Source organism: Musca domestica, unplaced genomic scaffold (genome assembly GCF_030504385.1).
Source record: "Musca domestica strain aabys unplaced genomic scaffold, Musca_domestica.polishedcontigs.V.1.1 34, whole genome shotgun sequence".
NCBI lineage: Eukaryota > Metazoa > Arthropoda > Insecta > Diptera > Muscidae > Musca > Musca domestica.
The window spans coordinates 8,030,210-8,046,354 of record NW_026712313.1 but is presented as its reverse complement, the minus strand read 5'-3'; the positions used below and the strand labels follow the sequence as shown (position 1 = coordinate 8,046,354).

General features: G+C 35.7%; 1 protein-coding gene across 2 annotated transcripts in view; it reads left to right on the top strand.

Annotated features, from left to right (window-relative positions):
- The window catches only part of LOC131803855 (transient receptor potential-gamma protein-like), a 65,849-nt gene extending 57,189 nt beyond the window's left edge, over window positions 1-8,660 (top strand). The window contains exons 12-19 of one of the 2 annotated variants that reach the window (XM_059125624.1): window positions 15-423; window positions 485-601; window positions 694-889; window positions 955-1,149; window positions 3,722-3,947; window positions 4,018-4,719; window positions 4,943-5,061; window positions 7,350-8,660. In XM_059125624.1, coding sequence (XP_058981607.1) covers window positions 15-423; window positions 485-601; window positions 694-889; window positions 955-1,149; window positions 3,722-3,947; window positions 4,018-4,719; window positions 4,943-5,061; window positions 7,350-7,592 — 2,207 coding nt within the window. In that variant the 3' untranslated portion in view covers window positions 7,593-8,660. The remainder of the gene's footprint in view (window positions 1-14; window positions 424-484; window positions 602-693; window positions 890-954; window positions 1,150-3,721; window positions 3,948-4,017; window positions 4,720-4,942; window positions 5,062-7,349) is intronic. The other variant, XM_059125625.1, reaches the window with a different exon arrangement.
- The last annotated feature ends 7,485 nt before the right edge of the window (window positions 8,661-16,145 follow it).

Below are 16,145 nucleotides of genomic sequence, written 5' to 3'. Positions count from 1 at the left end.
TTTTATTCTTTAAGGTCTAATCTGGAGCGAGGTCAAACAGCTATGGGATGTTGGCCTCCAAGAGTATCTCAACGATATGTGGAATGTCATCGATTTCGTTACGAATTCCCTCTATGTGGCCACTGTCGCCCTGAGGGTGGTGTCATTTTTCCAAGTACAAAAAGAAATGATCACGAATCCGCATGCCACCGATCTACCGCGTGAGCGTTGGGATGCCTGGGATCCAATGCTCATTTCGGAAGGTCTCTTCAGTGCGGCCAACATTTTCAGTAGCCTCAAATTGGTTTACATATTTTCGGTTAATCCACATTTGGGTCCACTGCAAGTGTCATTGTCCCGCATGGTCATGGATATTATGAAGTTCTTCTTTTTGTATGTATTGGTGTTGTTTGCCTTCGGGAGTGGTTTGAATCAGTTGTTGTGGTAATATGGGAAACAAAACCAATAAAACAACGACAAATAAGTTATGGAGAATTTCTTTTAGGTACTATGCTGACCTGGAGAAGAAGAGATGTCCCGAGGTCTCGCCCACAAATGTTCTGCTCAATATGAACGGTACCACCGACCCGAATGCCTGCATTGTATGGCGGCGTTTTTCCAAGTAAGTGAAGATTTTTAAGCTTTTCTCATGAGTTTTTTTTGTTAATTTCTCTTGTTCTCTCTCGCTCTCTCTCTATCTCTCTCTTTCTTTAGCCTCTTTGAGACAACTCAAACCTTGTTCTGGGCCGTTTTCGGTCTCATCGATTTGGATAGCTTCGAATTGGATGGCATTAAAATATTCACCCGTTTCTGGGGCATGTTAATGTTCGGCACCTATTCGGTTATAAATATTGTGGTCCTGCTGAATCTGCTTATAGCCATGATGAATCATTCGTATCAATTAATATCGGTAGGTAGACTAGCATTTTTAAGATGTTACATTGAACTAAAATTTATATCTTCTTCCTCTTTCAGGAACGTGCCGATGTTGAGTGGAAATTTGCCCGCTCCAAATTGTGGATCAGCTATTTTGAAGAGGGCGGCACTTGTCCACCACCTTTTAATATAATTCCAACACCCAAGTCCATATGGTATGCCTTCAAGTGGGCTCGACGTGTCTTCTGCAGTGGCTCGTCGGCAGCGAGACGTGAACACTTGAAGACAATTAGGGTAAGTAGTTGTAAGCTTTCAATATGACGACGGTCTTTAAAGCTTTCCTTGGAAAGCTTTTTGAACGAGGAAGTTCTTTTGTACTCAGAATATATATAATACCTCCTTAAGTTAGAAGACCTATCATAAGTCTTCTGTAGGCATACTGTTTTAGAGTCCTCTTTTCTAGGCAGAAAACCTTGGAGAGCTTTTTGTATGTGGGCAAATGATCTGTGAAAGCTCTTCTATGTGATGTAAAATTCTGAGAGCATTGATGACATTAGAAAGCTCTTCTGAATTGATGAATTGACTTTTAGGGCAGTGTTATGTATGTCTTATGATAAAAAGCTTTAAAAGCTTTTCCGTAGATAGACACCTTTGAAAGCTATTCCATAAATAAATTAGAGACCTTTGAGAGCCGCAATGCAGAAAGCTTTTCTTAAATAATAGGATCCTAATACAAGTGCTGTAGACAGATAACCTTTAAGAGCTTTTGTGTAAACTGAAGCCTTATAAGAGCTATTCGGCAGTTAAAGATATTCTAAGCTCTTTTCTGCGGCCTTAAGGCCCTTGATCGATTTTTTATTGACAGAAGGTCTTTTAAAGCTTTTCTGTAGAAAGAAAACATATAAAAGCTCTCCATAGATTGAAGTTTATTAGGAGCTCTTATGTATGTATTTTAAAGGCTCTGTAAAAGATAAACGAAGAGCGAAAGTTTTTTTGTTACCAGAATGTCTTTAAAAGCTGAGACCTCATCTGTAGATACCATATTATTGAGGGCTTTTCTCTAACTCCAAGACTCTTGATGAATGCACTGCAAGCAGAAGTTCTTGAGATACTTGAGACCTTTTCTGCAGATGAAAGGCTCATTGAGCCGATATAGGCAAAAAGCTTTGAGAGTTCTTTATAGTCTTTCAGAAGCTCATCATCGTCTTTGAAATGGCAATAGAAAATATCCTCCGTACTGTAAAAGGTCCTTTGGCCATAGAAGACCTCTCCACGACCTCCAAAAATCCCACGACCTGTAAAAGGTCCAGTGGCCATAGAAGACCTTTCTAAGACATACAAAATTCCTTTGGCCATTGAAGGCCTCTCAACGACTTCGACCAACGAACGTCTTTGAAAACCCCTCTTTTCACAGAAAACTTCCGAAAGCTCTTATTCATAGAAGGTCTTTAAAAGATCCAGCGGCCATAAAAGTACTTTCCAAGGCATTCAAAAAGTCCTCCGACATGTAAAAGGTCCTTTGGCCATAGAAACATTTGAACGACCTCCAAAATCATCCGACCTATAAAAGGTCGTTGGGCTTTTCGACGACCTCCGAAAAGTCCACCGACCTGTAAAAGGTCCTTTGTTTAAGAAGTCATTTCGACGGCCTCCAAAAAATTCTCCGGCCTGTAAAAGTCCTTTTACCATAGAAGACCTTTCTACGACCTCCAAAAATCATCCGATAAAAGGTCCTTTGGCCGTTCGTAACCTCCAAAATTCTTCCGACCTTCAAAAGTTCCTTTGGTCATTGAAGGCCTTTCAACGACCTCAACCAACGAACGTCTTTGAAAACCCCTCTTTTCACAGAAAACTTCCGAAAGCTCTTATTTATAGAAGGCCTTTGAAAGCCCCTTTGGCCATAGAAGACCTATTCACGACCTCCAAAAAGTCCTACGACCTGTAAAAGGTCCAGTGGCCATAGAAGAGCTTTCCAAGACATTCAAAAAGTCCTCCGATATGTAAAAGGTCCTTTGGTTATAGACATCCACAAAGTTATCCGACCTACAGAAGTCCTTTGACCATAGAAGACCATTTAACGACCTCATCATCCGAGAAAAGGTCCTTTGGCCGTTCACTACCTCCAAAATTCTTCCGACCTGCAAAAGTCTCCGACCCGTAAAAAACTTTTGACCATAGTAGACCTTTCAACGACCTCCAAAATTCATCTGACCCATAAAAACTCCATTGACCGTTCCACGACCTCCAAAAGGTCCTCTGGCCATTGAAGGCCTTTCAAAGACCTCGACCAACGAATGTCTTTAAAAACACCTCTTTTCACAAAAAAAACATCCAAAAGCTCTTATTTATAGAAGGCCTCCGAAAGCTCTTTCGTATTTACAAGACCTTTTGAAATTCTTATTTTACCTAGTAGACCTTCAGGAGCTTTTCAATTCATGGAACCTCTCTGAAAGCTCTTATATTCATGGCAGACCTCCATAGTCTTTTTCTAAAAAAGAAGACCCAAGTGCCCCAAGAACTTCGAATGCGTTTTTTAAATGAAATAACTGTAAAAGCTCTTCTGGAGATATAGGACCATTTCTGTAAGTCGATAAACCCCTTTAAAAGCTCTTCATAGTTTGAAAATCTTAAAAAGTTCTTCTGAAGATATACGCCGAGATATATGCCGGTTATCCTTTCAATTGAAGAAGTTCGATAGCTTTTATTGGATAGTACACATTGAAAAGCTTATCTATAAAACATTTAAAAGCTCTTCTGAAGATATAAGTAATTTTCTGTACCCTGCCCATCCTTTCTAAAGTTCTCTATTTCGTATAAAAATAATACCAAAAATTATATTTCTTATGATTTCTCTTTTTTTTTCCAGCGTAAAGCTCAACAGGCCAACGATCGTGATTTCAAATATCAGCAAATTATGCGCAACCTCGTGAGACGTTATGTAACGGTAGAGCAACGTAAGGCTGAGTCACAGGGTGTCACCGAAGATGACGTCAATGAAATTAAACAAGATATATCGGCATTCCGTTGTGAACTGGTGGAAATTCTCAAAAATAGTGGCATGGATACGAATGTGTCGGCGGGACAGGGAGGAGGTGAGAATTAAGAACAAGCTTAAATGATTTAATAATTAAAAAATAACTATATGGTTTCTCTTCCCCCTAGGAGGTGGTAAAAAGAATCGCCAAAAGGAACGGCGTCTCATGAAAGGTTTCAATATTGCTCCGCCGGGTTCCACAGGGTCTCTAGCCCCGGTGGCTGAATTTTCCACCTCATTGGACAATTTCGAACAGCAGCATGACATATTGTCGTCAACCCTATCGAATCTCTTTACACCGAATTTCATGCAAAAGAAGGCCACTTTCTGTGCCAGTGATAGTTTCAACAGCATGGAGTCGCCACCACCTTCGCTCATTTCCACGGTGAACACTGTGCAGTCGGCCAATAAATACAACAAATCCACACTGAAACCCTACAACAAAAGGATTGCGGGTCACAAAAAGAAATGGGGTACCCTTATCGAGGCAGCCAAAGTGGGTAATGTTTCGAAAATGTTAGGACGTTCCAAATCCGAAGATTCGGTGTGTAATTCGTCGACAACTTCGTCCCCAGTCCATGGCCAGGTGAGGGTGACCTATTCGCAGAATGGCCAAAGTTATTACAACAGCAGTAATTCGAATGAATCAACAACTGGGCCGAGCTACAATATCCCTGCACCAATGGCTGGTATGCCCACACCCACCATACGCAAAGATCATTTGAAACCTTTGAACGTCAATGGACCCACCACCCTGGGTGGGCTGACAGCTGCCCTCAATGGCGGCAATGGCAGTGCTGGCGGTTCTCACTTCTTTCACACACCAACGGGTAAATGAAGTTTTCTTTTGTTTTGCCAAAAAAACATTTTTTGGAACTTTTTTGTTTTTGAGTCCTTTGAAGGATAACTAACAGAGAGAAAACAAGTAGATTTGTAGGTGTTGTGTATTTACTGGAGGTATGTAAATGTATCCAAATTTGTTTTTCTTTTTTCTCCCCATTCGTTCGTTCGTTCGTCCGTGTATTTTGCGTACCTCTGTTGTGTTGCTTAAAGGCCTGACCGCTATAGCCGCTTTAAAAAAGAAACGTAAGAAATTCTCATCGAGTAAAAATATTTGCCCCGTCACCGAATCGATCTCGACGTCGAATGCTGCGGATTTATTGAACGATAAGGTTTTGTATATTTGTACCTGATAACTGCACAAGTTTTTGTTTTCTTTTCTTGTTTTTATTGCCCACGATTTATTGCTATCGCCACCTCTACTACCAAAAAACCACCACCACCACTACTACTACTACTACTGCTAGCACCCTATGTACCACCACAACGAATAAATCGAAATAATAAAGTTCAAATCAGCACGTCTTACTACCACAACCATCACCTCAATATCTTCCTTCAACATCCCTCAAATCCAAAAGTTTCGGTTGATTATTGTAATAGTGTACGTAAGGCACCCCCTGTTGTTTTTTGGTTTCAGTTTTTGAGTTTTTTCTGATTTTTGCATGGTTGCATGAGAATTTGAATATATGTAGAATATAAAGTTAAGGAATCCCCGATTTTAAGAGAATTATATCCGAAGTTTGGTTAAAAAATTAACACGAAGGACTTCAAAAGGCGATTTTACAATATACGATTATTCGACGACCTCCAAAATGTTGTCCGACTTGTAAAAGTTTTTTTGGCCATAGAAGACCTCTCCGCGACCTCCAAAAGTTCTACGACCTGTAAAAGATCCAGTGGCCATAGAAGAGCTTTCTAAGACATTCAAAACTATAGAAACTTTCAACGACCTCCAAAAAGTCATCCGAACTATAAAAGGTCCTTTGGCCTTTCGATGACCTCCAAAAGTCCTTTGGCCATTGAAGGCCTTAAAACGAATTCCTCCGACTTGTAAAGGGTCCTTTGATCATAGAAGACCTTCCGACGACCTCAAAAAAGTCCTCCATAGAAACTTTTCAACGACCTCCAAAAAGTCCTCCGACCTGTAAAAAGTCATTACTATAAAAGGTCCTTTGGCCTTTCGACAACCTCCAAGAAGTCCTCCATAGAAACCTTTCAACGACCTCAAAAGAGTCATCCGACCTATAAAAGGTCCTCTGGCCTTTCGACGACCTTAAAAACACCTCAGACTTGTAAAAGGTCCTTTGGCCATTGAAGGGCTTTGAACCACCTCCAAGAAGTCCTTCGACTTGTATAAGGGCCTTTGATCATAGAAGACCTTTCCACGATCTCAAAAAATTCCTCGGACCTGTAAAATATCTTTTGACCACATAGCCCCTTTCCACGACCTCCAAAAAGTCCTCCGACCTGTAAAAGTTCCTTTGGCCATTGAAGGTCTTTGAACGACCTCCAAGAAGTCCTTCGACTTGTAAATGGTCCTTTGATCATAGAAGACCTTTCCATGATCTCTAAAAATTCCTCGTTCCTGTAAAATATCTTTTGACCATATAGACCCTTTCCACGACCTCAAAAAAGTCCTTTGACATGTAAAAGGTTCTTTGGACGTAGAAGACGTTTGCACGACCTCCAAAATGTCCTCCGACCTGTAAATATTTTTAACAAAAGTCCACGTCTAGATGTCGTTCGGTAAAAATATTTTTTAAAAAATCCACGTCTAAATGTCCTTTGAAAAAATATTTTCAAAAAGCACGTCTAGATGTCCTTTGGAAAAAAATACTTTTAATGAACCCACATTTGTGAATCCTTTGAAGAAAAAAAATCCACGTTTGTGAATCCTTTGAAGAAAAAAAAAATAAAAATCCACGTTTGTGAATCCTTTGAAGAAAAACAATTTAAAAATCCACGTTTGTGAATCCTTTGAAAAAAATATTCTTTAAAAATCCACGTTTGTGAATCCTTTAAAAAATATTTTTAAAGAAATACACGTTTATTGGTTCAATGAAAAAAATATTTTTAAAGAAATACACGTTTATTGGTTCAATGAAAAAAATATTTTTTAAAGAAATACACGTTTATTGGTTCAATGAAAAAAATATTTTTAAAAAATCCACGTTTATGAAGCCTTTGAAAAAAATATTTTTAAAAATATCCACGTTTGTAAGTTTTTTGAAAAAAAAATTTTTTATTAAATCCACGATGGTGAATCCTTTGAAAAAATGTTTTGAAAAATCCACGTTTCTGAATCCTTTGAAAAAAAATATTTTTACGATGGTGAATCCTTTGGAAAAAATTATTTGTAAAAAATCCACCTTTGTAAACCCTTTAAAACATATTTAAAAAAAACCTGTCTATTAAAAAAAAAAAACTATTTTGATTTACAATTCCCCTTTTGTAAAAAGGAATGCACTTTTGTTGTTTTTGTAATTTTCTATAATATTTTTTGTAAGCATGTTTGTGTTTGTTTCTAGAAATATTTTTGATTTTAATTTGAAATTAATAATATTTTGTATTAAAAATAATGTAATTTTTATTATGATCTTTTCCCCCAACCCCAAAGGCATTAAAACGTGTCTCCAGCTATCCGGCCTCCGATGGAACTGCTCAAAGCAAAGATGCCGCCAATGTAGCGAAACCGAGACGCCATGAACAGACACAAAGTCAACATGACTCAGTGGAAACGTCAACGGAATTCACGCTGGCCAGTGAAAAGCAACATCTGGATCCATCGAATACATCCGTTAATTCGCGCGAACCATTAATTAGCGGCAGTAGTGGGGCCTCAACGGGTGTGATCCATTGAATGGCACCTTTCGGACCCACAAAATTGGCGGAGATGGAAATAAGGGGATCCCCCTTTACATCCATCGACCAGAGAATGAAACGATAGGCAGCGTAAACAGATTATTAATTGATTAATAAACAAAAACAATAACAAAAATCGGAGAGGAAAAAATGAAAAGTGGGCACACGAAAGGCCATGTTTTCAGTAAATCGAAAAAATAAAATATTTTATTGTTTACAAATGTTTGAATGAAAATCCCAAACAATTTTGACAGTCAGCAAAGAGGATGATGATGATTTTGAAATTGTTGATATTTGAGAAACTACGAAAAAAAATATTTAAAATATTGAACATGCCATTGACTGCCCAAGTATGAGGAAGTCATAGAAGCTCCATCAATACACACATCATTCAAAATTCTTCAAAAAATCATACATATTTATATACTGAAAACAATGCTGCCATATGGACAACTGCGGACAAACAACAACTACAAAAAACACTGCCGTTTCATAAAAAAAAATCGTAAAAAGAAAACAAATCCGAAGAAAAATAATTTATAACAAACTACCTATAAACACTATTTTGAGGAAAAATTATAAAAAAATAAAGGAAACCAAAATAATAACAATAAACAACAACAAGTATTCAATGAAAAAAATCTCCAAGATTTCTCGTCAAACGCATGAATATCCAATAAAAAATACGAAAAATACCAAATGAAAGGAATATCCAAAAACAAACATTTCACTTCTAATCTCAATCACCAATGCCTACCTTTAACCACCGCACAATTGCCTCGAATCACTTTCACCAAACTACCTAATCGGTTACACCCGCCCCAAGAAAAAGACACCTGAACACATCTACATATACCTATCAATCTACAATTTTCGGCTCCTAATCTATATCACTCTCTATCTTTAACCCTTCCAGTAACCGTACATATCATGCACCACAAATCACCAGATTAAAAACGTTTTGAAAACACAATGTTTCGGCACACACGATTTTAAAATTCCAAATTTTCAAATTATAATCATAAAACCATAACTCTATACAGAAAACAGTGTCGGAGTATAGGCATAAGTACAAGTTATTTTTGGTCCATAATTGGGTATTCTTGATTAATTTTCTATTTAATTTTTGGAGGGATGGAAATCAAAAAAACTAAAACCACTTTTTTGAACTGAACCTTCGAAATAGGTCTTCTGAACTTTGAGAGGTCCTCGGCAGACAAAAAAGCATCTAAAGAGCTTTTAAGATAGAAGACCATTAAGGACCTTCTTATAGAGAATATAGTTTAGATGTCTATTTCATATTATCGAAATGTTAGGGCCTAAAATATATTTAAAACACTATATAAACCCTTCTAGGCTTTGAAGGGCTTTTTGAGGTCTTGCGTTAAAAATACAGTATGAGACAAAAAAACTGCAAGAAAGTCAAAAGCCATAATTTTTACATTTCTCTTTTAAATTTTATTGAATGAAAGCAAAAAATTCGGAAATAGCATCAAATTTTAGAATAAGTTCGGATTTGTTCGAATTGGTCACCTTAGGCACGAATTATGGCCTTAAAACGGCCAATTAAAGCTTCACATGCTGCCCGAATGTTGCTCTGCGGTATTTTGGCCCATTCCCGGCGAAGCGCTTGCTTGAGGTGATCGATATTTTGGTATTTTTTAGTTCCAACTTTGCTTTCCAAAATACTTCAGACAACGGATTGGTATCCGGAGATTTTCGTGGCCATTGTGCGCAGGAAATGAGTAACGAGCGAGGAACCTCATTTTGTAACCATTCTTGGGTGGAGCGTGCTGAGTCCTGTTGGAATGTCCAAGGTGTACGGCCGAAATGTTTGCGTACCCAAGGCTATAATACACCCTCCAGAATATTTTCGCGATAATTTTTGGCATTTAATCTGATGCCACTGTCGATTAATACGAGCGGAGGGCGACCATCGGCTGCTTTGGCGGCCCACACCATCACCATGGCCGGCGCTTGAGTTCTGGTCGCCAACCGAAGGTGACCTCTTTGGCAAGTTTACATGTTTTGTTTGTTTACAAACTGCTGGACAACGAATGTTTTCTCATCGGAGAAAAACAAATTCGGCAGTTCACCACTTTCGGCCAAGCGAAGCAACTCTTTAGCTCGTTCGAGTCTATTTTCTTTAGGGTGCGGTGTAAGTTTAGGCACTTTTTGACATTTCAATGGCTTTACCCCGAGCTCATTTTTCAATATTTGCCGAATGGAATATTGCGATATGTTCAGCTCACGAGCCATTTTTCCGCGACTGCGACGCAGGCTTCGATCAAGACGCTTCTTTACTTTTCGAACCAGTTAACCATATCGAGGAGAGATTAACTTTAATTTTAACCTGTTATAATCCCTTATTCCACAAAGAACAGGGAAAGAATATCCGACAAGATAAAAATAAATTTAATCAGCAAAGACACAAACCAAGGTGATTTTTTCTCCGGTTTAAAAAGAGTTTATAAAGAGAGAGAGAGAGGTAGTAAACCAGAAAAAAATTAGAGGTAATTTAATTTATTTTATTTTTTTATCAAATTTCAAAAGTTTCCGTACAAATTTCAAATTTACAAAGAAATTGCTAAATAAAAATATTGTAATTAAAAATTACGCTGAAGAATTTTTTACCCCTTAACTCTACGTTTACACCCATAATGTAGGATTTAAAGCTGGCTATAAAATTTAATTTATCTTGACGGACATAAGGAAAGAAACCCTTAATTCGAAGTTCGTTTAGCAAATCTAAAAAAGTAACTAAAATTATGGACCGAAAACTTTTACTAAACTTCCAACTCTCCTACAAAAACATAACATAAAACCATTTAAGTTTATGTAACTTTCCGTTAAATCGTTCATTTCCAAGAGATATAAACACAATAATTTCTAAATCCATACAGTTTACATTTGAACGATGTTATACACCAAACTACAAAAAGGAGAAGAAGAAGAACAACAACAAACAAATATCATATCAATGGTAAAAGTTGCCTTAGAATCAAAGAAAGATGTTCGTTTTTTTGTAAAATTTACAAAATGTCAGGATACTACACACGCACACACACCAACATATATAGAACAAAATAACATGAAATAGCAATATCAATAACGTATACATACATATAAAAATAATGGGACTAAAGGTGAGAGTATAAAAACATCTTGAAGTCTTCGCATGGCATATTTTGTGACGTATCATAAAGGGATGTCAGAGCCGCTCTAGAATTCTGCCGTCGTTTCCCTTTATAATTTGAGATTAATATGCATAGCTAGCTTCAAGAAAATGGTTATGGAGTAAAGTCAAAAAAATTTTAAAAGTTTTAAAAATTTATTTTCCTAATGTAAAAAAATGCAATTTTCGAAAAAACAAAAGTTTTTAAAAAGCTATTAAATAGGGCCAGAGATACATAGAAATATATATCCTTCCTGAAGTTCCATTTGAAATCCATGACATCAGTTTGTTTTGACCCACATTGCATGAAATGTCACCTACATATGTATGTGTATGTTACAGGACACGCATGGAATAATATTGACAACAAAATAATATTAATAAACTACAAATTTTTGGATAAGCATTTAATACAAAACCCCTCGTACATACAAACCAACAAACAATTCAAAGAAATAGAAAGTAACAATAAATTACCTAACAAACGAATACCAAAGTTTTTCTTTTCTTTGAAAAAGGAAATAGAATGTAAACGACAAAAGAATATGCAATTAACATTATTTTATACACTGATTTTAAGAGAAGAAAAGTTAAAATATATAGAAAACATACATAAATATATACCTATCTACAAACATAAGCAAGCATACAGTGTTGGAGAAAATTGAGGCAATTGTTGAAATTACCCCCTATTAGATAAAGATCTTTGAAGTTTTACACAGGCTCCCGCAATTCATTCACAAAGGACTATTAGAATTTGTCTGTTAACATGGATTGTCTATTGCACTTACTCTGTTCCAGAGCATGAATGAATTTTGCATTTTTTTCGACATCATATAGGAAAATCAGTTATGGAGATACTACTTTGAAGTTTTACACAATCATTGACAAAAGTTTGTAACAATTGTAGTAAATTGTTAGGGAAGTCTGTCTCTGTCTGCAAAAGAGAGCGATTCGAGAATGAGATGTTGAAATTTGACAGAGTTTACAAATTCTTGCCGGCACATTTCTTTAACTCCTTGCAATTACCTCCATCTCTTCTTCTCGAGATTTTTTTGAGATAGAAGCTGGTAATGGGTATTACAGCCTATAACAAAAAATTGCGTATGCAGGTCCAGTTTTCGTATAGCCCCCATTGAACGATACCTCCCGATATTCTGCATTTTGATGATTTTAGGGGCATTACTCACCGGAACTGTTTCAAATTTCGAATTTGTAAAGCAATAATCTTCTATCATAAAATGCTATAAATTTTACGATTGGCCCCTAATGTCAGTTCTGTTTTGAGATTTTTGTAGTAAACGCATGCAAAATAAAAGTTAATAAACAATGTTACGCTACACTGCTCCAGAACGCGGAATATTGGTCTGTTGGTCAATAGTCGGTCGGTAACTTTGGCACAACGTGAATTTCGTCGCAGATTTCCTGGAAGTCCAACGCCTACACTGCGACGTTAAGCCGCTCGCCTTGAAGAGACAGATGCTGCTAGGCGTGGCAGACCCCGGATCATCCGGAAGCGCCGTCGACATCGACCAGATGACGTGCCACGCAAACGGGTATTAGTCGGTAACCTTTACAGCGAATATTGGTACAAGATTTGAAGATGTTTCCGTACAAAGTTTAGATGGTTCATTAGCTGTTGGCTGCTGGCCGCCAATCGCGTCTAATACACGCTCACACCGTTCTTAATTGCCACCAAGAAGAGGATGATTTTTCATTAAAAATAATCATGAGTGATGAGGCCCATTTCCTTCTTTGCGGGTACGTAATAAAGCAAAAGTTACGCTTCTTACTGGAAATCCACGAAGAGCTCAAAGTCACTGTACGGTATTGGAGGAGTCATCGGACCTTTTTCTTCGAAGAGGTCGCGGACCGAACGGTTACTGTGAATGGTGAGAATACAATGGCTAGAAAGCAATGATGAACGAGTTCTTTTTGCCGCAACTTGATGAGTTGGGATTGGAAAACACGTGGTTGCAACAGGATGATGTAACGGCACACACTACACGTGCCACAATCGATATGCTGAAGTATGCATTTCCCGGGCTCCTAATCTCCCGTTTTAGCGATTTGCACTGATGGGCTTTTTAAAGTCGAGGTTTTATGTCAACAAGCCTCAGACTTTTTCCGATCATAAAGACAATATCCGTCAAGAATGTGGTGACCAGCCGCCGGCAGCTTTGGTCAAAGTGGTGGAAAATGCCATAAAAATGGATCTAATGACAATTAACTGTGGCGGCGGCTATTTACATGACATCATATTCTCGACTTAATGTAACAAAAACTAAAACTAAATTGCAGCCAAAAACATCGGAAGTTTACTTTTGCGCCACCTTGTATATCATTATACCCTCCACCATGCAATACAGGTTGCCAATATTTTGGAAGTCGCTGAACAAATATCAAACCAAATTGGCTTTAATTTCACATTTTAGATTGCCAGTCGGATTAATTTCTCGTAATAAAGTTCAACGTAAGGTCAACTTTTAGACGCAGCTTCAATACAACGTTACCGACATTTCGAAAATTTAAAAGTGTGATTTTTAGGTATTATATGTATGACAACACTGGTGTAACAGCTTACGTACTTTTCATGTTTTGTTTCACTGTCAAATATCTTCAGTTTGGTCTATAATTTTACCACGAATCGTCTAACATAAGAACAACGTTTACAGATTATTCAAGTTTATTACTTTTGATCTGCTGAGAATGTTAACAAAAAGTGTGTTCAGCGATGTTTGTTGCTTTTGTAAAAAAAATGGGATATTTGTAATTTATGTGTACACCTTACTTATTGCACCATTATATAGAATACCTCCTTTCAATACAAATTGCCTCATTTTTTCCTTAAATTTCAACTATTTCTAAACCCCTAATGATAAGGTCAATTTTCAATAGAGATTCGAAAAGGTTTTCCCACACTGTAATAATAATTGTCTCACTTTTGAACAACACTGTAAACAACATATATTTATTGCTAGCAATAATCACAAAGCAACCAAAACAACAAATACATATATGAAATAACATAGTTATATAATTTAGATAAAATGTTTTTGTTTTTATTGTAGTTGAATGACAAAACAGACGTTTTTAGCAAAAGAAAAAGCAACAACAACAAATAAACTATTTTATAAGGGAAATATATATAACAACAGATATTATACAACAACAATAAGACATACTTAGTGAAACATTTAAACATTTTGTGTTTATTTTTCCAAATTTTAATAAAAAAAAAAAACTATTTCAAAAATGTGTTTTTGTTGTTATTTTTAAAAAACGATTTTACCACAGTTTCCTACAAAGCGTGCTATGTATTTTCTCAAGACATACATTCATTACCAAAATATATTTAACCGGAATACTGTCAGAATAAACGTTTCAAAAAATATATACACATATACTCTGTTCCAGAATAGCAAGAATTTAAAAACTTTTACTTCGGTAAACGATTTTTGCTTTATGATATCGAAAAAATTGTAAAACTAATGGATTCTTGTAAGTTCTGGAACAGAACAATATTTTTCTTATTTTCAACACATTTTTCAGTTTATAAAACAGCTTTTAATTTTTCCCACTCGAAATTATTTTGTATTAATTTGTATAAAATGTCCTTTTTTGATTATTTTATTTTATTTTTTATATTTTTTAAATAAAAAAACATCAAAACATGACTAACATTTATACCAAATACAAAACAAAAACTATGATAGTAACTTGAAACCAAAGCAAAGCACAAAACTGCTAAACAAAGAAACCTAAATAATCAATGATTATGATCGAATTCAAATGATAACTATTATTATTTATAAGAAAAAAACAAAACAAAAAATATAATAATATTGTCATACAAAACAAAAAAAGATATGTATTAATACAAAACATATATATATACTGTTATTTGCACTCGAACAAATAGAAGAAAAACAAACAAATAAAGAACAAAATTGATACAATATCCAAAAAAGTGTTTCTTTTCTGGCAATGTAAATATAGCGATTTCATTAATGAAATAATTGGCAACACTGATCGTGATTCTCAATAAAGTGGGCTTCAATGGCTACTTACCGCCTAAAAATGATGAACAGTCGCTCACAAATTCAGCAAATTTTTAAAGCAGAAAGGTAAGGTTAATTACAATGTTTCACTTGTTTGAAACACTCATATCAAAAAATTTCGCTTCTTTATAAACACTTCATATTTATTAATTCTTTTTGTGAGCTTCTACAAAGCCAACAAGAACACACACATGCTTCATTTAACAACCGATTTTTTCACTAGATTTCTTTTCATATTTCATGCTTACTTTCACAAATATTCTTTCAATATTCACTTATTTGACTTTTCGCAAAATGATAAACTACACAATTTCATTTAAAGGATTACATTTTATAAATTAATTTTTAACACAAATGCCAATGAACGTTTTTGCAACAAGTCATTTTTTCGTTTGTTATTTCTTCTTCTTACCGTAATTCATTCACGTAGAAATGATATCTTAATGCCAATAACACTTCACATACTTTGGCTGTTAATTCCTCAGAGAAGTAACGCAGAAGTATATTTGGCAGCATTGGCTGTGATCTCCGCAATTTTTTGTTTTGTAACGACAACTCATCTCCTTTTCTCCTTGCTTAAAATTTCATAATATTTTTCAACGCAAGGTTAATGTTGTAATGTTTCACTTATTCAACAAATTATTCAACGCAGTGGAGGTATTAGGTACGGTTTCGCTTATTTCAAACATACATTTCAAAGTATTTTATGTATTAAGAGAACACTTCACATATATTGATCCTTTTTTATGCATCTTACAAAGGCATACGCACATACTTCATCTTTACCCGAATTCCATCAGTAGATTTATTTTTCTATGCTTACTTTTACAAAGATTCTTTCAATATTCTCGTACAGCACATTTCACGAAATGTAAAATAACACAATTTCATTTAAATGATCACTTTTAATAAATTAATTATTAACACAAAGTCCTAGAGCGTTTTGCAACAAGTAATTTTTCGTTTGTTATTGCTTCATCTTACCGTAATTCATTCACGAAGAAATGATGTCTGTTATAATGCACGTTGATGAGAGAGGCACGGCAGAAATGAACTTGGCAGCATTGGTTGTGATCTCTGAATTTTTTTTGGAACTGCTACTTATCTCCTTGTCCTTGTCTCCATGTTTAAAAATTCAGCTGTTTCACTTATTAAACAAATTGTTCAACTTATTTCATACATACATTTCAAAGTATTTCATTTATTAAGAGAACACTTCATATAAATTAATTATTTTTGTATGCATCTTACAAAGCCAATAAAGGCACACACATGCTACATCTGACGACCGATTTTCTTCACTAGATTCCCTCTT